The 25,062-nt window shown below is 40.7% G+C and overlaps 1 protein-coding gene across 1 annotated transcript; it reads right to left on the bottom strand.

The window, feature by feature from the left end:
• Positions 1-532: 532 nt before the first annotated feature.
• On the bottom strand, positions 533-23,671 carry LOC128463765 (chondroitin sulfate proteoglycan 4-like). Its single transcript, XM_053448043.1, has 10 exons — positions 23,558-23,671; positions 15,297-15,460; positions 11,287-14,844; positions 10,442-10,912; positions 9,848-10,024; positions 8,988-9,186; positions 7,983-8,114; positions 4,884-5,056; positions 3,642-3,825; positions 533-2,956 (listed from the first exon to the last, which is right to left on the bottom strand). Exons 1-10 carry the CDS (start codon positions 23,631-23,633, stop codon positions 906-908), a joined length of 7,185 nt encoding a protein of 2,394 aa, XP_053304018.1. The 5' UTR covers positions 23,634-23,671; the 3' UTR covers positions 533-905.
• Between the last annotated feature and the right edge of the window lie 1,391 nt (positions 23,672-25,062).

Genomic DNA, 25,062 nt, shown 5'->3' with positions numbered 1-25,062 from the left:
TTTGATTTCACAGAACATACATTTTAGAAGAACGGCCAGGTTTGTATAAAATAAAAATAAAAATAAAATATATGCAAAACAGTTATATGCAAAAAACTACCCAATATTTCCTTAAATATGCATAAGTCAGTAGGAAGAGGAAAGTGGCGAGTGGTAAATGAAGGAGCTCCTTCTTGAGATAATTAGCTCATAATAATTCCATAGGAATTAGAAATGGAAAATGGATTTTCCCTGGACAGAGAGAGTTCTCCAGGTGATCACAAGGAAGTGAAACTCTAGCTCTCTCTTTCATAAGGAAACAAACGCTGGGGAAAGAACGTTAGGTTATGCTCATTGCGTGTAACAGGCAACAAAATACTGCTGGGCAGAAACGGGGATCATATTATCCACCGGAGTTAATTATTATCATGTAGGATAATCTGGATTAATATAGTTATACTACTAACACTATATGACTAGGAGACCAGGAACTGGCCACCTCAACACAGATCAGCATTCACAAGAATCAATCGATCTGTGGCTTTCTTGGATATTTTGACACAATAAATGGAAATGTTTGTATATTCTGGAAATTCCTGCGAGTGCTCTTACCCATCCAGTCTCACACACACACATATATATATATCCTATACATAACCAGAGAATGTGCATTTCCATAGAGTATATAAAATTATGAGAATTAACATTACATTCCTTTGCAGTTTTAGATACAACTCCGTGATCTTACGTACCCTCATGGCCTTCAGATGCCAACAAGCGGTAGTTCAGTTACATGGCAATGGCAGTGTGAATTAGCAATTCTCTGTTTTACCATACAAAACATATTCCTATAAAATAAATAAAGCTGAGCTTTCAGTAAAATATAAAAATATAGCCATTTATAGAATACAAACTAGGTTGTCCCTCTACACCCAATACTGATTGGTTTTCAGCGTGGGGTGTGTTGTTCGACAGAGCTGCACCATTTCAGGATCCATCTGCAACAAGGATTTCTGCTGAGCGTTGATGCCGAGAGATGGATCAGACCTGGTTTGTACGTGTTCGTGTCTGGCTGCCAGTACAGGGCTTGAGCTGGATTCAGGCCCTTTCAGTAGAGGGGTTACTGTAACAGTTGGTACAGTTACACTTCTTTCGGTGTAGGGACTGGGCATCTGAGGTACAACGCTGTACGAGTGGCTTCTTACATGCGGCTCTGACTTTTTTGCCTTCCGTTTCAGAATCACTAACCAAACAAAGAAAATGGCTGCAAGCACTAGGACAGCAAAAACCACAAGTGGAATAACTATGGGTAATGCACTACTGTTTTGACTTAGCTCTGATTTGGGGCTTACAGCAACCGACTTAACCGTGGTCACCCTTACAGAAGGACTGGTGGTTTGAATTCCCACCGAAAGAAGATCCTCATCTTTCCAGTTTCCCCATCGATTCCGATTACCCAATCTCTGCACGCTCTTTACAGGAGCATCCGTGTAAGTACTATTTGGAAAGTAATTTGGGGTCTTTTTCTCGAAGGAAGCTGAAACGCTCAGCAACGCAGCAGTAGTAGTAAAGAGAGGATCATCCACAGTCACAGCTTGGACAAGAACTGGATCATAAGGCACAACGGAATACAGGAGAGCTCCTACTGCAGGGGGGACATTATCTGCCTTAAGTAAAAAGGTAAAGGAATCATTCAAAGTTTCAACATCTGTTACATTGGCATTTACATCCAGGAGTACATAACCTGAACCAACTTCACTCTGAGTGAACATTTCAATATCTTCAAAAATGTGCTTTTGAGGACTTGTTCTACGCACAAGTCTCCCATAACCCGGAGCATCAAGTAAATGGAATTCTGGATCACTGTCTGTCAAATTGCCCAGCTCAGTTGCATCCAGGTCTCTTGTTGTTAAAATGTAACGTGTCCCAGATGGTATTTTGAGCCCTGATGCCACACGCAGGAGAGGCACCACAGTGATGTTCAGCAACTGACCTGTGAGGTTACTTTCTGAAGTAAAAACATCAAACTGAAAACTGTCTTGAGTTGCATTAAGGTCTTCGATACGGTAGATTAATTTTCCATTCTCTATGTCAGCTTGATCAAATGTGGCCACAGGTGTGTTGTCGATTAAGAGACTACCAAAAGTAGGCGCATGTACCACGTCATAAATGATCTTGGTGCTCTTTCCATCCGTTACAGCTGCTAAATGGGTATTTGTTATGGTCACAAAGGTTTGTCCTTGAGGAAGGATTGGATTTGTTTTGTTAACAAAGGTGATTGAAACAGGCGTCACTTCCAGATTAAAAAGTTTATACAATGGCTTGTGCTTGCCATCTGTCACACTAAAATAAAATACTCCAGAAGATGCGCTTCCATCTTGCACAAACCACAGGCTACCGCCATTAATATCCGCTTGTGTAAAGTGATCGATGGAAGCATTCAAAATGTTGTGTTTTGCTAGAAAACCATTATTTGGGGGGCTTATAACTGTGTATTTGATATCCTCTGGAGGGTTATCCAAATCCTCAACATTTAGGTTGTCAGGTCCAATAGCCACGGTCTTGCCTTGCAGAACTTTTAAAGATGGTCTCTTTGTCTTTAGTTCTGGAGCCTGGTCATTCACTGCAATGATGGAGATATTGAACACCTCCTCAGCTACACCCACTTCTGGTTTTACTGCGGACTTGCTTTTCAAATTTAGCCATGTGGCAAAAGTAAAATTATCATTGAGTGATTCTGAACCATCGTGAACATACGTAATGCCAAATTTATTAATTATGTACTGTGAAAAGTTGGGTTTTTCCTTTGTAATGTTCCGATCTCCAACAATAATCACTCCATGACTGGGCATTCCAATCACCTGGTACCAGACTTCGTAGGAAGGACGCTGGGACTCTGGAAGCTTTGCTAAAAGGTTTGTTGCATCTAACTTTGACTTATCGATGAGGACTCTACCTCCTTCCTCCACCAGAGCACCTAACATGAAATAAAAGCATTTTATAGAGTTGACTTTAGACCAAACCCCCCAAAAAAACACACCCCTCCACCAGCAGTATTTTTTAATGATGGTTTAATGGCAGACACCACTTACCATGCAGAAGAAATAAACAATATTTTATCACTTGTATAGTGAAGGACCAACCTCATCTAGCTTCACTTCCAAGAAGGGTTAAGTGGGTCCTCGTATAAAGTAAAAGAGGGATGGCTACTTTTTGGGTTAGCTAAACTGAAAAATGACCTAAGATGATGATCTTGTTTTACAATAAGTAATAGTTTTGGGGCTATTTCTGTTAAGTTTAATAGGGACTAGTCACAGCAGGGACGTTTAGATATGTGGAATAATTAGCATAACAAATTATTACCTGCCATGAAGTCCCATCAATTATCCTCCTACCAAGGCTGCCAGAACTAATGAACAACCTAAATAACTGAATGCAGAGGAATAATCGTGAAGAAATTGGGAAAGGTCTCCTACAGCCTGTTCCCCGTGATCTGCTATCATCCTCCCAAAGCCCTGGCATGTAACGTGCCATCATCAGTTTGACGGGACTGGATCGTGCAATGTTTCAGCAGTGAGCTGGTGGAGGGGGAACTGTTTCATTTAATGGAAATGTAATGAGAGGCACAAATGTAAACATAGCAATCATTGTATTTGCCTTACCTGTGTTGGCTACAAAATGCGTCTGTCTGTTTGGATCGGTAGTATCATAGGATATTGTGACTTGGAACACATGCGGAGTCAGGGCGGCCGGTGGAGAGGAGGCAGTAAATGTAAATGAATCCTGCGTGCTCCAAATGAGAGACTCGCTATCTGTGTGACTGTAAATTATTATTCCTTCATCTACCTGAACGAAGAGAAGGACACGTCTTAATAACCTTTTCAACTGGGGCAGAAAAAGTGGGCCTATTTACATTCAATACACATATAGTATAAAGCTCTTCGAAACACAGAAGTTGAAGTCAGACATTTGGCCCATCTAGTCCGGCGGTTTTGACCTTAATCATTCCTTGGTCTGGTCTTAGATTCAGGATAGCATTAAGCCTACCTCATGCACGTGTAAACTCAAATAAGCTTCTATCCTGTACTTTAAAAAATTTAACAAAGTTTTTAAATGTTTCTATCACGTCTTCTCTCTCTCTTCTTTCCTTCCAGTTATACATATTAAGATCCTTTAGTCTTTCCTGATAATTTATGTCCTGCAAACTATTCACTCTCCCTGCTACTAACGCCTCTCGCTATACAACCCAGGACCCTGCTTACTTTTCCCAACGGTTTATCGCACTTACCTAGTCGTAAGAAATAATGACTCCTCTTTTCGTTGCTGCTGACAGCACAGCACCCACAATGCATTCCTTTACATTAAATACTTCTTATAAACACTCTATTTGACAGATATAATTCTGTGTATATTCTGTGTTTTAATCAAACCCAGCTGCTCCAATGTAATTTAACATCGCTGCAAATAACAGGTAAAGGGCTCCCCCCGCAGTACATACGGTGTAACTATTTGTATTGAAGGCCTTTGCAGAATAAAAAAATAAAAAATATGGGAACTCAAATGGACCTACATGGCTGTAGTTCAGGTCTACCAAAGTAAGCCAACAGTCTTACAGATTTATGAGGAGTATTTATGATGGCCAACAGATTCTGCAGCAAGGTACAATGCTTTCGTCAATTGACTAATGTACTTTCTTGCAGAATATAGCCTTGCTTAACAAGAGAAAATGTGAACTTGCCAACAAATCTGGGACCAAACCCAACGATAGCAGACATAATTGACACACCGAACCTGAGAATAGAAAGATATATATCGTAGTATTTGGGAAAAGTGGCGGATATGCTGTTAATTTAACTATGCCCTGCACAAGCAGAGAAACATCATCTAACCCCCGACATACTAACCATTTCTTGGGTAAAGCCGGATACTTCCTCCTTTGCATTTCCAGAAATTAACTTTAAGATCTTTCCATGTTTTGGCGGACTTGCAATATTAAATGTTATGGTCCTGTTCCTCATCATCCCCTCATCATTACTTACGACTTTTAATACATCAGAAGTAATGGCCTTCTGTGTTCCTGAAATGATAATGTTTATAGTAATGTTTTCAGTATGTAAGAACCATGCGGGAAACCACAAGGTCAGCTGGAACCAAGTCAAGAAAGAAAATATGATCGACAAAATGAAAACATGTAAGATAAATAAAGTCGGACGTACACAGCCGAGAACTTCACCATCAGCCCTTGGGAAAAAATAGGAGTAATTCTGTTAGATGCAGGATGAAGTGTTTATCCTCATGTTTGCGATGTTCCTTTTGTCAATCTGTTTTAATGGGAACTGTCACATTCCAGAATATCTCCAATAATGACACCAACAGTGTAACCCCCCCCCCAACATTTTAGGTGTCTAAATTGGGACACCAGTTTTTGGAGGTGTAGCAAGAGGCAGGAATAGACAGGCTTGCACGTTGCGGCCCCCCATTCACTGTATAGGATGAGCCAGCTCAGGGCGATCAGCTGCAGAGCGTCGCAAGGTGGACAAGTGGGAGCTGTAGCGGAGGTCTGCAACCGATTGAGCCGCCATCGATTTCACAGCTCCTAGGCCGGTCAGGGGAGATCGTTATTTCCCGTTATTCTGTACCTGAGAAATGCTGCCTAATGTTTTAAACTGCAGTCTTGCCATATTTGTGATAACAGCTTTACACGGGTCGGTTTAAACAATATTCTCTAATGCAGTCAATGGAAAATAATAACAATGCCAGTTATACATTTACAGAGGACCTATGTATTCAGCTACCCTAGGGTCTGTTTACCTATTTAACCCCTTAAGGACCGGGCTCATTTTTCGTTTTCTACCCTGTGGGACCGAGGCTGTTTTGACACTTTTGTGGTGCTTGTGTTCAGGTGTAATTTTCTCCTCACCCATTTAGTGTACCCACATAAGTTATATATTGTTTTTTTCAGGACAAGATGGGCTTTCTTCAGATACCATTATTTTGATCGTATCATCTTATTTACTATAAAAAAAATAAAAAAAACATGGTGAAAAATTGAAAAAAAAGACATTTTATGACTTTTATTTGAAAAATCTTTTACTCACCTAAAAAAGCAAGTAAAAAAACTAGCTAAATAGATTCTACTACTTGTCCTGAGTTTAGAGATACCCAATGTTTTTATGTTTTTTTGCTGTTTTTTGTACGTTATAGGGCAATAAGTACAAGCAGCGTTTTATGATTTCCAAATCTTTTTTAACAAATCTGGTCAGTCTGCCTCCATCTCCTCTTTGGAACATCTTTGAAGCCGGTTAACTCAATTTAACCCCCTCAAACCATATATTTTTGAAAACTAGACACCCCAGGGTATTCCAAATGCTGTTATTTTAACCCTTTCCATGCACCAATTATACAACTACACTTTGTCAAACTTTGTAATAGTAATTTTTTTTATTTTTTTTTCCACACAAATTGTACTTTAGTTATAGATATACAGGTTCTGGTATATGTCACTATCAAACAACACCCCAATGTGTGTTCAGCAACATCTCCTGAGTACAGCGATACCCCACATGCATGGGTTTGTCAGATTGTTTGGCTGGTAAAAGGCTACTTTTGGGGCATGCGTAATCCAGGTGGTCATTTGGTCATTCTGCCTCCATCTCTTCTTTGGAATATCTTTGAAGCCGTTTAACTCAATTTAACCCATTCAAACCATATATTTTGGAAAACTAGACACCCCAGGGTATTCCGAATGCTGTTATTTTAACCCTTTCCATGCACCAATTATAGAACTACACTTTGTCAAACTTTGTAATAGTAATTTTTTTTCACACAAATTGTACTTTAGTTATAGATATACAGGTTCTGGTATATGTCACTGTCAAACAACCCCCCAATATGTGTTCAGGAACATCTCCTGAGTGCAGTGATACCCGACATGCATGGGTTTGTCGGGTTGTTTCAGATTTAAAATGCCACATTTGGGAAGTGCGCTTTTTTTCTCCATTTTGGTCAGTCTGTACCTATGCCCTATCTGTGAGCTAGGCCACTCCAATTTACCCCATCAGCCATTTTTTTTATAGATTAGACACCCCTTGGGTATTTGAAATGTTTTTATTTTAACTCTGAGATTTTTGAGAAATTTTAGCACTTGCTCAAAATAATAAACTTTATTTTTTTATTTTTTTTATTTTTTTAATACTTTTTTTATATTTTTTTTTACACATTGTGCTGGTACTGGATGTTTCATCTAGTGACATCACTGCATAATTATTTTTAAATGTTAGCACATTTTTTTTTTTCCATTTTTTTATTTTTTATTTTTTTTTTGAATATTTTACTAATCACATAGTGATTAGAAAGCTGGGCTCCATTGACTTGCATGGTTGAATGCAGTACCTGTTTTCAACCAGCAAGTGGAGCCAGTTCTCTAGAGGGTCTGGAGACCCTCTAGCGAACTTTTTCGTCTTTATTGTTGTAGTTCCCGGGCCGCCGCCATCTTACTTGATGGCGAAGATCACCGGCAGCTGCGGCTGTGACCGCTCTCCGGAGCGGTCACAGCCCACCTAAAGGTAAGTGTTTGGTGTCGCTGGATGCCTCCTGATCGAGGCATTCCAGCGACACCATTTAAGTTTAGGAGGCGATCGTTGATCGCCTCCTAAACGCTTTTAAAACGGGCGGCTGTTGACGCCCCGGGGAAGGGCCAGACATGGCCCCCGATGCCGATCTCGGCCTTGCTGAATGCCTCGACATCGAGGCATTGCAGCAAGGCCGTTTAAGCGAAGAAAGTGATCCTTGATCACTTTCTAAGCTTATTTAACTTTTTGACGGTTCAGGACCGTCAAAGGTCATTTAGTGACCTTCTTGTCATGACGGTCCTGAACCGGCAAAGGTCGCGAAGGGGTTAAAGGTCTTCATTCCCAGCAGCTATAAATTAGAACGTAGCATTTTGCCTCTCTCTGTTTGAATTTAGTTCTATAAAACTGCTAAGTGAATGCGGTTGAAATTACCTGGAAATACAGCCAGTCCTTGGTTAACTTCTAAACTGATAACGAGTGTCCTCGCGGTGATGCTAAAAATCTGCCGTGGTGCAAAATTCAACCCGTCGGTCACTTGGAAGTTGAAGCCCCCTGACATTGCTCCTGAAAAGAGTAACGGGAGTTACGAATATCTAATAACATAAATTAAACAATGGTTATTAGACAGCAAAAACATACTAACAAAAAATGTCAAGGCAAAATAGACAAAATGGACAGGTAAAAGTAAAAAATTACAGATTTTCTGTAAAACACTTTGAATTGGATAATTGGATAATTTGGCTTTGCTTACCCTACACATTTATGGTGAATAACTGCCATTGTGTTTGCTGTAATCTATTAAAAACGGGCTGCTTGCCCCAAAATACAGTAACTTTATTATATTGCTATCTTCTTATAGCCAATGTAACGCAATGGTTGACTGTCCTAACAAAATCATTATTTTGACATTTTGTCCATCTTGACATCTTGTTAGCAGACCAACATTAACCAACTGATGCCTTTAAATATGATGCCTATGATTTGATAGCAAAGAAGAATGTACGGGTTACAAGCAAATGATTAGTTTTAGCTTGGTGCTCAAGTGAGACTGGAATTTTGGAGTCAAGAAGGAATTTTCCACTTTTTGAGGCAGAATTACAAATCGGTTCCATGTAGAGTTTTTCTCTTCTCCTGGAAATGTACACTTCAAGTTTAAAATCGGGTCAAGTTGCCAAGTGCTAAACGATCCTTAATCTTATTTTTTTTCCCTTCAGCATTTTGTGAAAACTGAAATTTCCCATTCTTGTTCGTCCATTTAACAGTCAGCCACCTAGGTACTCCTAAGGGTTATTATTATTATTATTATTATCATCTTTTATTTATATAGTGCCAACAGTTTACGCAGCGCTTGGTTATTTAAAGGAACAAAACAACACAATTGCCGTTCTAAAGACACATGGAAATAATGTTAAAGAAAACCCCACACACATTGCTCACCGTTATGCACAAATACGAGAAGCCCTTCGTTTATGTGTTCCTGCGTGAAATTAAGGATGCTTTTATTAGGATCAGACTTGAGTGCCAGGTGGCCGTTGCTTGGTGGAGTAACGGAGTACAGAAGGCCAGCGGGGGAAGAGTCCTTATCTTCAGCAGAGAGATCTTCAGGAGTAACCTCTGTGACAGAGCCGACCCAAACCTAAAGAATATTAGCAGGGAAGGAGCATAGATTGTATAATAGAACATACAAAGCAAACGTGAATAGGCCTATAATATGCCTATTATGTACTGTAGGTATACGCAACTGTAATTCAGAACATGTGGAAACATTACGGCAACGGACAAAACACGCAGACTATAATTCACGCTGGGTGTTTCTAGTGACACCCTGTGGATCTCCAGATTACTAGCATTTTACGAATAAATAACACTGTTGGGTTTATTCACTACAGGGGAGTTGCAGTTTGAATTCCCTCATTTGACTATTCATTATAAAGGGCCAAGACTTTCAGGTTTCTCCAGCCACAAGGACTGAGCTGGTCTTGGATAACACGTCATTCCGTCTGACGAGGATTCATTGAAGATTTTGCACTGATTTACACATGCATTATACAGGGCCGCAACGTTCTTCCTGCAGCAGAAGCTCACTGGTGTTGGTCCTCTATAATGTATAGCTGAGTCAAGAAGTTGGAATCACAATGTGTGGGTATGCATATTACTTACCATTGGACCAACATTGTATTACCAGTTAGAAAAACTGTAGCCTATATCATGATAAGCTAATACACATAAAATAATGGCTTCCCAGACTTTATAGCAAGAAGAAGAAGAAGAAGAAGAAGAAAAACTAAACAACTTACCCGAAAAATCCTGTTGACTGTTATTACAGGGATCTCGTCATTTACTGGTACAACGGATACGTACACGGATTGCGGAAGACTTTGCTTAGAAAGTTCTGTGTTATTCACAATAATGGAAAAATGATCAAGCAAAGTCTCACTGTCATCGTGAACATAGTAAATCAACTCCTGTTCAACCTGGGAAGAAAGAATATTTGTAGTATTTAAAATGTGTTTTTAAACTGTTAAGCTTGATGTGCAGGATTTGTAGAGGCTCGTGGCTTTCCAGAATGCTCATCAGTTTCATAGTCACTGACCTTAGGAGCCAAACTTGGATAAAAATCCCCATAGTTCTGATTACCTGATAGAACAGGAGCCAAGGACAGAGGCCTACAGACATGAAGGTGCCTGGGGCAGATAGCTGAATGTAAATATATTTTCTACTCATCCTTCACTAAACGTAATAAATCTTAATCTAAAAATGTCAGCCGTCCGCATCTCCTTTACTCTCTCCAGCGGTTTTATGTTACATAGTGTGGTGGCTACGAGTTTCGGAACTGAATGCTGAATACAGCCCTGCGTGAATTGAATAAAGTAATCGAACGTTCATAATACCTGTTTTGTGTTAAATCTCGAGAGCTTTGTTCCAGGAAATCTTGTGTTTTCCACATAGCCATGTTTTGGGAGATCGATCAAGACAAACTCTGATAGGAGACCTGCAAAATGCTTATTGGGGATGCTTAGCTCCTCCGGTGTCAGTGCTTTGGAAGCTCCTTCCTTCACAGTAATGTTCTGTACTTCCAGAGGAATGAGGATAGGAATGATATCCACGTGCATTGTAATCCCACCGATCGATCGCACACCATTGGTTGCTTCCATTTCAAAGCTATCCTGAAGCTGACCAGACTCGCTCTGTACATACTGAATATTCCCATTGTTAACATCCTTCTGTGTAAACGTCACTAGAGAAACGGGTTCCATACTCAAATGACCTTCATAGGATTCAAATTTGCGTATGTATCCGTAGGAAGGGCGGGTAAGTACAGTGAAGAGTATTTCATCAGGCGAGTTATCTTCATGAATAACCTATAAAAACAAAAACAAAACATGTTCAATTGCATGACATAATTGCGATAATACTGGCAATCCAGCCTAGCTAGTAAAATAGAATTTGACCATTCAGCCCATCTAGCCCATTTATCCTGATTTATAGACTCAAACCTAAAACAACCTTGCTGTTATCTTATATTCAAGTCGTATGCTTGATCCGTAAATGTTTAAATTCCCTTACAGTATTAACCAATTCTGCTGGGACGCTCTGTCGGGGGGGGGGGGGTTTGAGAGACCATTAACTTTTACAAGACAATATAAATATTGCTGTTTAGGAACTTCTGACATTGTAATAATTCATTATTTACACCAGTGGCAGGAAATTTAGAAGACGTGTTGCATATACTCACTTGTAACTTTTCTTTGTCAATTTTTACTGGTCTTCCTTCTTCTACTACAAGGCTGTTTAAACGCAGCAGTGTTGGTGGCTGCTGATGGCTTTCTAAGTATATACGAACTTTAATCTCAACATTCAACATTATATCCTTGACTTTTACAGTCACGTTAAAGGTGTCCATGAGATTATTGCTGTCATCGTGTTTATAGACCACATAACCCAATTTTAGATCCTGGTGGGTAAAGAATGGAGTGTCCATGTTTTTCCCAATGATTTTTCCATGTGTTGGGGGTAAAGTTATATCGTACACAATCTGCTCATCACCTGTAAGGTACAGATTTGTCACGATACTAATATTGGCCGTCGTCAAGGTCTTCTCCTTCCCTTTCTGTACCAAGACACCAGTATTGTTTACAATTTTAACAAAGGGTTCCGATGCGCTAACTTCCAGGAGTGATGACGTGTAATGTTTTCCATCAGTTACAAACAGAACAAAGCGTCCATAATCGCTACCGCGGTGCACAAAAAGAACTTGCTTCTTCTCCATGTCTCCCTGAGTAAACTGGTAAAGCTTTTTAGATGTATCATTTGCAGATACCAGGTCTCCGTTAGGAATCCCTCGTCTTGTATACAGTAGCTCCTGATCATTAAAATCTGTATCTGGGTCATGATAACACAAATCTTCCAAAGTTAATAGTCTCTGACTATTTCGAGCCACGTGAAAGAGTTTATCAACCACGCGTACGGGTTTCTCATCATTCTTTAATTCGATAGACATGTTAAAGACAAATTCCGTCTGGACGGGTACCGTATCCTCATCAAGATTTACCTGCCCAGGCTCTATAGACGAAGCAACAACTGTGAAGGTGTCAAAGGTTGTTTCAGAGTCATCATGGACATACATAAGGCGTTCGCTTAAGATATCTTGGCTAGAAAAGGCTGTGATGTTATCGTTGCTCAGTTGGGAGTTGGAGAAATTAATTAGTTTGAGCCTGCCATGTTGAGGGCTTTTTAAAACCTTGTATTTGAAGGTTTTATTATTCATTGTTTGCACAAAAAGCTCATCTTTCGTTAAAAGCTTTGCATCCCCTTCCGCCAACAGCAAACCTTTGTTTGTCAAAATAAGAGTGTTTAGGTCAGCTTTAAGGTAGATTATAAAATTGTGGTGTTTTGACTCTGCGTGCTTGGTAAACAACGCAAAACTAAAGGAATCATCTGAATCTTCATGAGGTTGGTCAATCAGTTGATATTCCACCTTACCTTGTTCAATATCTGCTTGGGTGAACCTGGCATTTTTCTTTAGAACCTTATTTTCCAGAAGTATTTTTCCTTTTTTGGGCATTGAAAGTAATTTGAAATACATTTCTTCTTCTAGTATTTTGATTCCCTCTGTTGCAACAAATAAGTTCTCTGGACCAAGAGTTGTCTTCTTTGTACTTTCAACAGTTAATGGAACATTTTTGAGCAACTTATACTTAAGCCACCTCACACGAATAGGAAACAGAAATTCTTCACTTGACTTATTAGCTATGGTAACTTTAAATTTAAAGTATTCTTTTACATCAGCTTCTTGGACTTCTTTGTAAGAGCTAAGGTATCGCACCCGCTCACGATCCATAGAGCGCTGTGTGAATGCGGTGGTGGGCTTCCATTCACTTCCCGAGCTCCTTCTCTGTATCTGACCATACTTTGGCATTTCAGTTATATCGTACCTAATATCGATGTCTTGGCTCCCAGCGTTAGTTTCTACCGCCAAGTTGCTTATCAGTATTAGTGAGCTTTCTCCCTGAATTACCTCAACTCCAGTATTATTTACTACTTTATATTCGAGAGGTACAGCCAAAATTCTGAGTACCACCGTGTTGCTCACTTTGTCACCATCAACAACTCTAAGCGCGAGCCTAGAGTTTGTGAGCCCATGGTGGGCATAAAAGACATTTCCTTCAAGTAAATCTGAATAGGAAAATGTTGTTATTGGCTCTCCAGGTTTTTTAATGTTTTCCAAATATCCAGCATTGACATTAAGATTTCCAAGCAGCACCAAATTTAGATTCTGTGGTCCCGTATCTACATCCGAAACCTTTATAAGATTACCGGTGAGGGGCTTCTTAGAGTTTTCCAGTAAGACAAAGAGATTGCCTTCTGGGAGACTAAGCTCAGGTGCATCATTTGTTGGAGTGATGGCTATACTAAAAACATGTACCTCTGAGCCTTGTAGATATGACGGCATTTCATTCTTACTAGTGGTGGTAATCGAAAAACTAAAATGGTCTGCGGTCTCCTCAGACCCATCATGGAGGTAAGTTATTCTCCCGTGCCACAAATCTAGCATCGTGAACATATCTTTCTCTTGTTGAGACGGGACTTCTATCTTCAACTGGCCATGCTGGGGATGCTCCACTACATGAAATGAGACCTGTGACTGTCGGAGTCCCAGCTTTTTAAAATCCAAATTGAGTTTGATATGTTTAGATTGAAGGGCAGCTCTGCCTCCTTCTGGGACAATTAATTTACTCAGAATTATGAAGCTATCCTTGATATTTTGTTGGACTACTGAAGAACTAGTACTTAAAGCAGCAGTTGGGGCAGTAGTTGTAAAATGTGTTGTTTTAGTTTCCAAGACCGGAAGAGAACTTGGTGGTATTTCAGTTTTGCAACCAGGAGAGACATCCTTGGTAGCCAGTACATGTTTTAATCCATATTTCACTGAGTTAAGTTTAATGGTTTTCACACAGCCTTTAAACGAACCCCCTTTTGCATGCTTCCCAGAGACCGCAGATAGACCTAAGCTTATAACATGAGGACGTGATGCATCATCTACGCCCCCGATATACAGCGGTCCATTGAGCTGTAGAGCCTTTATGGGAGACGCAAGCAAAACCTTTGCAGATTTGTCATCAACAGTCAGATGCATGTGCCTATCGGTGATTTTCAGCCTAATAGAATGCCACTTGTTTTCTATAATACGACTGACAGAAGACAATTGGATTATATCTTTTCCTTTTCCAGTATGAGCTTTTACTTGCCAGTCTTGTACTTCCACGGAGACAAAATATCCATTTGTTCCAGATTGGTATAGGAGCAAACCTCTTCCCGCGGAGGCTTGTAAAAGACATTCCCAGATTCCTCCTTCAGCAACATTCCAAGTAGGGAGGGCTATGTAGGATTTAGAGCTGAATAAGTTAATGGGGTCTTCTTCACTTACAAAAAACTCATCGCTGCATCCTAGAGATACTTCATGAACGCTTTTGAGGCCAGGGTATGGTCTCAGGGAAGAAAGTAACTGGTGTCCATTGAATATAACATCATCCATGCATCCTCTGAAGTAACCATGGACTTTTTTTGTATATGGCACGTTAAGCTGACCGAGTCCACCGACATAAACACCATGCTGCACATCAAGTTGGTATGATCCAGTAATCGGAACATTAGTTCTAAAGCGTTCATCAACACTAAGAGTCATGTCTGTATTTTCCTGATTTAACACTATGAAGTGCCAATCCAAGTCATCCAGACGAGGTCCCTGGTCAAGGACAATAAAGTGTTCTTCTCCCCCAAAATTCATTTTTACCTTTAAAAAAAATGAAAAAATTAAATAAATAATACTACAGAAGTTAACAATTTAATGGCAAAGACTGTATACAGCCATTTAAAAAGAAAAAAAGGAGATTACATTAAATCGTAAAGAAAATGAAACAATAAAATTAGTGCTAGAAAAGAAGCACATACAGAAAAATGCTGTAAACGGGGATAAAAAAGGGGGAGAGCAAGAAAAAATGGGTTATGATAAATTTAGAGGTTTGCTGTAGCTTGGGATGCTTGTAATTAGCACACCATCCGATTCATTTTATAACGACATGATATATATAGCAGACATATGACAATCTTTGTGTTCCCTTCATCACGGACTGTCCCTTTGTTATGCGTGGTTGAGTTGGGAACGCAAAATTTGTGTTATATATATAAAAAAAAAAGTGTGAAATGCAAGTTTTCTTGGGAAACGCAATTTAATTAATAATTTACCTGAATACGTCCCGAATGTAGCTGAACCAAGCTGTAGTCATTTTTACCCGCGGCAAGGAACAGTAATCCATTTGGCTTGCTTGTTCTAAAACGAAGCTGAAGTGAAAACGCGGTGAAGGATTCCTCTATTTTTTGTTCAATATAGCTTTCGCCATAAAACGAGGCTGAAAAAAAGAAAAAATTATATATAAATATATAAAGAACTGTAAACAAATACATCAACATAACTTGGTGCGCCATAGGTATGTTACACACTGTTGAATGCTATGTACCAAAGAATATGTACATGTCTACATGAATAGACTTGTGCGAACTACAGAAGTTCTGAAAATTCATCATCCATTCGTCTCCACGTGTAGCCGCTGCCATAACAAGTCATTGTGGTGCCGTTACTAGCTGTTTTGGCGCTTGTTGATGAGGAAAAGTGGGAGGGACGGCGTGTGTAGGAAGGTTCATATCAATGACTGAGAAGCAGAAGCCAAAACAACAGGTGATGGTCTCATTGATGGAAACGGCTGTGGGAGTTTTTCTTTTTTTTCACTCTGGCCAATCAGTATTTACAAGAATTAGATATATAAGTGTGCTGACGCCATTTTAACTCATCAGTAGCTGCAGTTACAGAGTGATGGGAGTTGGAGTGTGACACAGTGACAGTAAGGTTAGCAGAGGCTGAGATTGATGCTCATTACTCATATACAATACTGCACATTAATTAATAGCTTATTTTACTGCAGAAAACGTCCTGCTGCGGGTGGATTGGAGTAGTGATTCCTGTATTACAGCGACTGCAGCAGACATTTTCTCCTGTTCCTGAGTAGAGTTTAGTTGATTGGGATAGTTGGCCACTTATACTACCAGCCAAACCTGTAATTTGTGGACGAGTTAATGTTTATCATCTTTCTATGATATAATCTATTAGTCTTTATTGATAAATATTGGTGACAATATAATATGTATTATATATAATATTGATGAAATTCAGTCCTGCTAAACAGGTTTGCATGTGCCTATCATCTGCCAGTGTCTGCCTGCCCAGGCCCAATTCCCTACTACTACTACTTCACCTCTTTGAACATTTTTATTCTATAATGAAATGAGCCCAGAAGGTGTCAGGGATCTACTCCTTTGGGAAGCGAAAAGGCCTCAAAATTTCACCCGAGCCGAACGTCCAGGAAACAATATTCGTTGACCGAAATGAATGCATCAAAAGCTAAACGCTTTTCATTCCAGAACCATGACGCAAAGCTCTTACATGTAAAACATGGCTACGGAGGCAAAAAAAAATTGAAAATGTAACACTTCATAATATTATTTGTTGTGTCGACACATTGGATGCTCAGTGAATGATCGGGGGGCTCGCTGGCCGCACTCCCTCTGCCCCAGCACACTGACTGTGTCAGAGCGCAACAAGATGATGTCATTTCCCGGTGTTCAGAGGCAAGCAGTGTGCAAGAACGACGAGGAAGCAGGCAGTGGAAGAGGTGCGTGTAAGTATGTTATTTTCTGTAAATATGTTGTGCGTGTATACGAGTAAGTTACTGCGTGTGTAAATATGATTGTATGTGTGCTAATATGTGTCTGCGCGTATGTTACTGTAAGTCTGGTAGTATGCGCGTTGGTAACACACAAAAAAACTGGTTCCTACAATTTTAAATCAAATTTGTCAACCTGCGATGTATACAATTCCAAAAGTGTTACTTAAGGTAACATTTAAGTAAACACAAGGCGAGGTTAGGCTGTAATTTCAGCACATTTCTTAAAAATGTGGCCATTTGGCAGGTAGACACCCGAACGCATTCCTTTGGTTTTATGCGTCTGAAGTACTTTCAAATTACAATACAGACATCAAAGCTGTGCTTCAGCCAGCCGGCATATTATTTGCCGCTTTGTGGGATATTTCAGCATCAAAGAATGTTAGTGGAATTCTTCATAAATGAGATTAGAGCATCAGCACTGGGACAAATCGTGGAGAATGAGAAGATTTCTCCATTGGCTTACTGGTTATGGCATCTTGTTTATAATGAGAAGAGACTGGGGTAGGTACGTCTGAAGAACAGTTGGGATATACCGTACAGTTTATTCTGTGTCGTAAAAAAAAATACTCCTAATGCCATCGGCCTAAACAAAGCTTTTACAGAACCTGTGCGTGGGCAACTCGCAAATGCACACTAACACCATGCTTGCGAACGCTCCTGAGGATTACTGGAGCTACGCATCCATCAGGTGTTGGACAAGTAACCCAGAAGATGGACTTCTGGAATTTGCTTCTATCGGACAAATAATGCACCAGCCAATACAAGCAATTTTATTGTAGACTGTATGTGGTTTGGAGACACACTTTAATTAAAGCAGCTATGTAGTGGTCGACTATAGCTGGCATAAAAGATTCATATATTTCCCCTACATCTTTTAATTTTGTGGACTTTTGATGGGAATTTGCCTCTCTTATTTACCAATGTGGAGTATGTTGTGACATTTTTGTTTTTTTAAATGTGAACGGTTTCTAAATATGTATAAGATTGTAACATCCTATACATGTTGACACATACACACAACATCACAAAGATGAGTATCACGCTCAATAATGTCACAAATCTGCCTACAAAATACGGGTGAAAGAATGAAGTATCTCATGCTGCCCACATTATGTGAGTGAATGAATTATGTCACAGGGTTCTGCGTAGTGAACATGTGGGCTCTGGACACCAGAAGATGCACTCATGAATGATAACTGGGGAAACTGGCTGGGTCAGCTGGGAAATACACCCTATTGCGGTGACTGTTGGGGCAAAGGCACTGTAGCTATGATAAAATAATAGGGCAATTCTTTGTGCTCTAGTGATAAGGATCCTAATTCCTATATATGGGCTCTTGAACGTCTGCTTTATTGTTAGAAGAAGTGGCGTGATATAGGTGCTGCTCCCCAGACAAAAAAAACAAATCTAATCGAATCTAACATCTCTACTGTTTTATTAATTTCAGTAGTAACATCAAACACAAAGTTTTAATCAATGCCTGCTTTGTGCCACAGGGCAATTAAGAATTTCTGGCAAAAACGATGAATGAGGAAAAAAGAATACTTTCTAGGAAGAGATTGTGCGATGTTTCCAATGTAACCATTAGTTATAAAACTGTTAAATTCAGGAGCCTAGGTGGAACAGCACCTTTATCCTGGATGAATGACATATTGTATTTTCCTGACGTTCATTCTATTGTTTACGATCAGTTTCTGTAAAATTCTTGCAAGGCTTTTTAATACTAGAGAATAAAATGTAGTTAATGAGACTTCCTGAACTCCTGCAAAATCAAAGAGCAGTAAAGCAAACAGATCATATCCACAAGTATTCCGGAATTCCAGGCACCGCATGCTCAAACTCGCTCCAAAACAACCCCTTCTACCACGAGAGAGGGCAAGGATTACTGTGACTAGCAGAATATTCAGGATCTCTCTAACAATCAAAAAGCCAGCAATGAATGGTGAATACCAAGGCAGCGCTTCTATGCCCAGCCTTTAGCACACCAATAAATACACAAAAAGCATGAATTCAGCGCATTCCCAGCGAATACCAGAAAAACAAACAGGGAGAGAAAATATTGGGAAAAGGAGGGCAGAGTGGGGTAAATAGAGAGGGGGCAGGGAAGAGGATTTTATACACAAAGGAAATATATGGATGGATACATTGAGGGGAATGATATTAAGATAAAGTTAAAATAAAAATAAAAAGTTTTATTTAGGCAACTTGGTATAAATTCACCTTATATGGTATACATGGCACAAGTGTCCTAATAGCTGGATCTATTTTGCTTTAAATCGTTAGAAAGAGGTAAATGGAGTTTTGTTGGCAATCTCACTCTCTTAAATAATAATTTACTCGAGGAACCGTATACATGGCTAGTTTACCTATAAACTATTAGAAATCTGAAACGTCTTCAGGTCCTCACCACCTAACATCAGTCTCAAGACTCTCTCCAGGGATCAGCGGGATTTCAGATGTGCGTCAGGACCGAAGAAATCTCATTGACTGAAATACACAGTATATGGGGCCAACCGAGCTCTTTTTGCAGTAGAAACCACAACTTTCTTACAAACTCTCCAACTATAGTGAATAGATCCCTTTGCCATGGACAGAGAAAAGCTTTGTTTTTGTGTTGTTTTTTTTAATTATGCTTTTCAGAGGAATTAATAAAGTGGCAGATCTTGTCGATGGAGATGTAAGAAGAGCGAGTCAACGAAGCTTTGGAGGAATTATATTTCCTAAAGGTAAACCAGCCCAGCTCGTGCTCCAGCTCCGAGATCCAGGCAACAGGGGCTCATCTCTGGCTTGTACTCGTCGGGGCACCTATCTCTATGTGGAATGGCACCATTTAGGGAAACAATTACTAGTGGTGGTTTTCCTTCCCAAGACAATTGCTACTGGCATGTTTATGAAGTACTAGTAGCCCAACAAACGAGCATTTCCATATATCAACAATACATCAATAATTATGAAGAATGCGCTGCACTAAACTTTGTGAAACTGCAACAAAGGCATTGCGGGGGCTCATTACCCACTAACTGAGCAAAAAGCTTCAACTAACGACACAATCCAGTTTGTTATACATTTTGCTGGTAAAATATAAACGATGTTGAAATTCCTCAAAGAAGCAGACTTTGCCCACTCACTGTGTAGATAATATTACGCAATCCATACCTCCCCTCCCCGCCACTATACTATACCTGCTCGCTCATCAATCCCGTCAGATTCTCCCCACACCCATTAATGACACTGCATCGGCAGCCCGTACAAGTATGGGCTTTGTCATGAAGGGGTTAATCCCATACCCTTAACACGCACCTTCAATCATTCTTATACCTGCAGGCGACCTCATACAGACTACCTACCAGTCATACCCAGTGCAGAAAGGGTTAAGTAGTTTTTGTGTAGATGGGGAGGAAGAACCAAACCCTCACCGTATATTTATGGATAGTAAAGGGGCATCAGCTGTTGGGTTTTAGCGACATCTGTTTCCTAAATTCGCACAGCCGTCTTTTTTTATGTTTTGCGGATGGCTGTAAAGTGCAAAGCGCAATAACAGCAGGCAGCGAAATTTAAAGAAACAAAATTACCTAAAATCACTCAAAGTTACGTGGTAAAAAACAGGCACTTCTCCTTTAACCCCTTCCGTACCGGGACGTACCTGGTACTTCCTGGTTAACAGTCACCGGTAGACCGGGACGTACCAGGTACGTCTCCTCCAAAAAACGCCCCCACATCACCACAATCGCGGTGATCGCGGGGGCGCTGCTGCTGCCGTCTGCCCAGGAGTCCTGGGCAGACAACACAGCCTGTCTAAGCCCTCCCCCAAGCCTACGATCACTCCCACGGAGTGATTCTCTAGGCAGAAACAGCGATTGCAGAAAAATCTGCAATCGCTGTTTCAGCTGCCACAGGCAGCTTCAGGGAAGGGGTGGGGGTGTTGAATGGGTCCCCACACAAGTGTGGGGGCCTGATCCAACACCCCCCTGCTGCCTGATCGCTCCATGAGAGCATCAGTGCAGCGTTAACCCCTTCAATGCCGCGATCGCTGCATTCAATGCCGCGATCGCGGCATTGAAGGGGTTAATTCCCGTTTTTTAGGGGGTTCTGCTACTGGTGGTCTGCCTGGAAGCCCAGGCAGACCTCCAGCAGCAAAAACGAACCCCCAGAAGTCCTCTGATCAGCCCTGTAGGGCTGATCAGAGAGACTCCTCTCCCACAATCTCCAGTCCACTGGAGATTGTGTCCCAGCTGCCAGAGGCAGCTTCAGGGACAGGGAGACAGGGCTCTTTGGTCTCCACATTAGTGTGGAGACCAGCCCCCCCACCCCCACCCCCCATAGTTAACCCCTACCCCCCCCTCTTCCTCAATTAACCCCTTCAATGCTGCGATTGTTTATGACCCCCATCGCAGCATTGCAGGGGTTAATATTAGTCCCCACAAGCTTGTGGGGACTAAATATCAATCAATGCTGTGCTTCAATGGAGCATCAGCATTGAAAGAGTTAAAAAAAAAAAAATTTTTTTAAAAAAAATACTAATAAAATAATAAATAAAAAAAATAATAAAAAAATAATAAAAATAATAATAAAAAAAATACCAGCACTGACCTGAAAGTCCAGGGTGCTTCCAGGTCAAATGCTGGGCTGATCAGATCGCTCCTGGCCAATAGGAGTGATCGGATCATTATGGCAGCCCACGGATGACCCTGCTCTACAAAGAGAGAGGGGTCATCTAGGGTAATTATGAAAAAACACAAATTATTAATAAATGAAATAATCATAATTATTACCTGATCACTTGTCGGTGACATTTTAAGTCGCTGATTATTGATCGGTCTCCCTGATTGATGTCAGCGGCCTAAACCTGTCACTTACAAGCAATCTGATAAAAAAAAATATTTAAAAAAATGTAAATGCACATGTTCCAGTTTTGCCCTCATAGCTTCCTCAAAAAATGCATGAACCATGCATGTGAGGTCTTGTTGGAATCAGGGGATCTTGGTGAACAAAATGTGGTGTTTTCTTCCACTGTTGCACTTATGGTGTGCAAGAAATTCAGTGCAACATTGAAATGTATGCGTTAAAAACGCAATAAAATAATTTCCCTGTGAAGTTTGGCAGAAACGAGTGAAGAAATGGCTAGCTGAAAACTGTCAAAACTACCCTAGTTGAACACCTTGACTTGTCTACTGTTCATAAATATATACTTTTATGGGGTAATTTACAGCGGGGGGCTTCCAAAATGTCCCAAATGGGATATGGGCCCAGTAAACCAATTTCTGAAAATTCCAAATGTGAAAACGAAAATGCGCATGTTCCAGTTTTGCCCTCATAGCTTCCTCAAAAAATGCATGAACCATGCATGTGAGGCCTTGTTGGAACCGGGGGATGTTGGTGAACACAATTTGGTGTTTTTTTCTGCAGTTGCACAAATTCTATACAAAATATAATATAAAATCTAAAGCAACATTGCAACATATGCAAAAAAACCCCCAAAAATATAAAAATACCTCAAAATTTGGCAGCAACTGGCGATAAAATCCCTGTTTGAAAAGTGTCAAAATGACCCTAGTTGTACACCTTGACTTATCTACTTTTCATAAACATATAATTTTGGGGGGATAATCAGTATCTGTGACAACTATTGCAGTTATTAGACTACCATGCCAAATTTGCAAAAAATTACATTTCAAAAACACGATGCATGCCTAGCAATATTTGCCCTATACTGGTCAAAATAGATGAAAATCCTGGCCATGTTGGGTGGTTTCCAAATCAGGACAACTCAATGAATATATTTGGGATAATTTTTTCCCATTGGTTCAATGTGTGTACAATTTGTATGTATACAAAACTGTAAAAAAAATGCGTTTTTTTCATTTTTTCACCACTTTTTCCAGTTTATTTCAAACAAAACAATGTACTACCCAGCTTAATATGGTTTCAAATGAAAGCCCTACTTGTCCTAAAAAAAACAATATATGATTTGTGTGGGTGCACCAATTAATAAGAGAGAAATTACAGTTGAAGAAAGACATGGCAAAAACACAAAAACGGCTCCGGTCCTTTAGCGACACGTTAGTATCAAAATCCCGGTCCTGAAGGGGTTAAAATAAACGCGACATTTCATTATTTACAAGAAATTATTATTCCTTTATATAACCGAATTTCCGTATAACTATAACCTCTCATACGGGTTACGGGTTACAGAAGGGGTAACAATTCCAAAGTTTATTTATTTATTGGAATTTCTCAGAATTATGTATTAAAATTCTTTTGAAGTCATGAAATAAACTTGCGTGGCAGATTTAGCCATACTGCGCCTAATACTGAACATAACTGCATGCAGGTGAATGCGGCATTAGCTCAGGGGGAATGAGCAGGTCCTGGGAGTGATGGGAGTTATCGTTCTCATGTAAGCACAGGGACACAGCTGGCAGGACAGCAGTAGTGCCCAAAATATATTAAATAGACACATTCTGGTGCAAATCGGAGCAACCACGAGCGTCGTGTTGGTTGTCATGGTGACTGCACCAGTCTTCATACATAACCCCGATGTATTGGTTACCCCCACCCCCTCCCGTAACCCGGAGCTTCCCGCACTCCGGTAAATCACATTCCCCCAGCCGGGTGATCAGAGGGCACAGGTTATACCGGGTAAGGCGAGGGCGGAGCTGCCCGTCCGGGAGAGACAGCACTTGCCCCTTGCTGGGAGTGAGTAGGGGCTGCACACAAACTCCTTACCTGCCCGGGTCTGCAGGCGGCTGCTGGAGAGAACAACTCCCAATACAAGCACACAGGCGGCGACACCGAAGCCCATACTGCGGGGGGTTCCAGAGGCCGCCTCACCAATCGCCGCCCCGGTGAGCTCCTAGCTCCATTGCCCTCTAGGACTCTCTGCCCCCGGCCGGCAGTCTGCACCAGCTCTGGGAGCACGCACGGCGCCGTGACGTCATCGCCCCTGTGCCTGCGGGGGGCAAAGGGCTGAGCAGTGAGGGCTGCCTGCGGAGGGAATTCCGACAGAACCACCGCCGCCGGTCCTCTGCCTCTTTCTTTCGTGAGATTTATTTTAAATTCGAAGATTTTATCTTTCCAGTAATAAAAAAAATATTTTTTTAAAATTAGTATTTACCTGCCTCGATCCCCTGTCATCCGTTAAACATAGAAGCCGCTCTCTGTAGGCGATCTCTGGGTCACTTAACATGTTAAAGAGTCCTCTGAGCGTGAAATCATTGCGACCTACTGGATTGTAACACTTGGGCGCGCTGAATAAATGATACGCCGTACCCATATGTATCGTCACAGCGCTTTCTAGCGTATGTATGTGAATATGATTTAGCGATATTGCATCTTTCATTTGACGTATATATATATATATATACACACTGTATATATATATGAATATGAAACCCCTTCTGGAATGCATCTTTTTTCTTTCATTATCAAAACTCTGAAGGTAGAATGAAGATAAGAAAATGATCTGCAGCGACTGCGAGAGAAAGGAATGCCCTGCTCCGAGTAACCGCGCACATCCCACGAAGCGGCCACGGCTGATGAGGCGATATGACAGCGCAGTATGCTGGACATAAACCAGATCTTTCAGTTATTTAGTTCAACTTAAACATTCCCGGAACCCAGCGTGTTATTCGCAATGCTGTAAGCAGACAGAGTTATCATGAGGTTTCTGTTCGATCTCTTTGAACGCGGGCGTCTCGTGCTTTATCTCCTGCAATTCTCGGTGAAAGTACCGCAGGATCCATGTTTCATGGACAGAGAAGAAGGAGGAGGATTGAGGGGTATTTAGATGGGATGATAGAGGTGGATCAAGAACGCAAGGGAGCAACACTGTCAGAAGGGCCATCATGTATCATGTGTGTATATGTATATATATATATATATATATATATATATATATATATATATAGTTCTACCATCAGTGCCGTATTTACCAGCCACCCCCTCTGCGGCTGCCATCCTTACTGCTGTGCGCCTGGATAGTATTTATTATATGGCACCATCATCTTCCGCAGCTCTGTACATTGGGTAAAAGGACATGAAAAGTAGTATATAACAGTTTACACAGAAAGAAAAGATGAAGAGTTAATCCAGATATGGCGTCATATTCTGCATATGGATATGCACCCAACCTCCCTCTTCATTCCTCTCATGATCTGCGTCTCTCTTCTGCCATCATTACCTCTTTCTGCGCCCGCATTCAGGATTTCACCCGCGCTGCGCCCCTGTGGAAT

Source organism: Spea bombifrons, chromosome 1 (assembly GCF_027358695.1).
Source record: "Spea bombifrons isolate aSpeBom1 chromosome 1, aSpeBom1.2.pri, whole genome shotgun sequence".
In the NCBI taxonomy this organism is placed as follows: Eukaryota; Metazoa; Chordata; class Amphibia; order Anura; family Pelobatidae; genus Spea; species Spea bombifrons.
This window is presented reverse-complemented; position numbering and strand designations above follow the sequence as displayed.

What these genes read in the sequence shown, in the direction of transcription:
- LOC128463765 (XM_053448043.1), bottom strand. Translation starts at nt 23,633, where the DNA reads ATGGGCTTCGGTGTCGCCGCCTGTGTGCTTGTATTGGGAGTTGTTCTC. An exon ending in CGAGATTTAACACAAAACAG is followed by an intron (nt 10,025 to 10,441) that starts GTATTATGAACG and finishes CTTTCTTCCCAG; the next exon opens with GTTGAACAGGAGTTGATTTA. An exon ending in AGGACTGGCTGTATTTCCAG is followed by an intron (nt 5,057 to 7,982) that starts GTAATTTCAACC and finishes TTATCATTTCAG; the next exon opens with GAACACAGAAGGCCATTACT.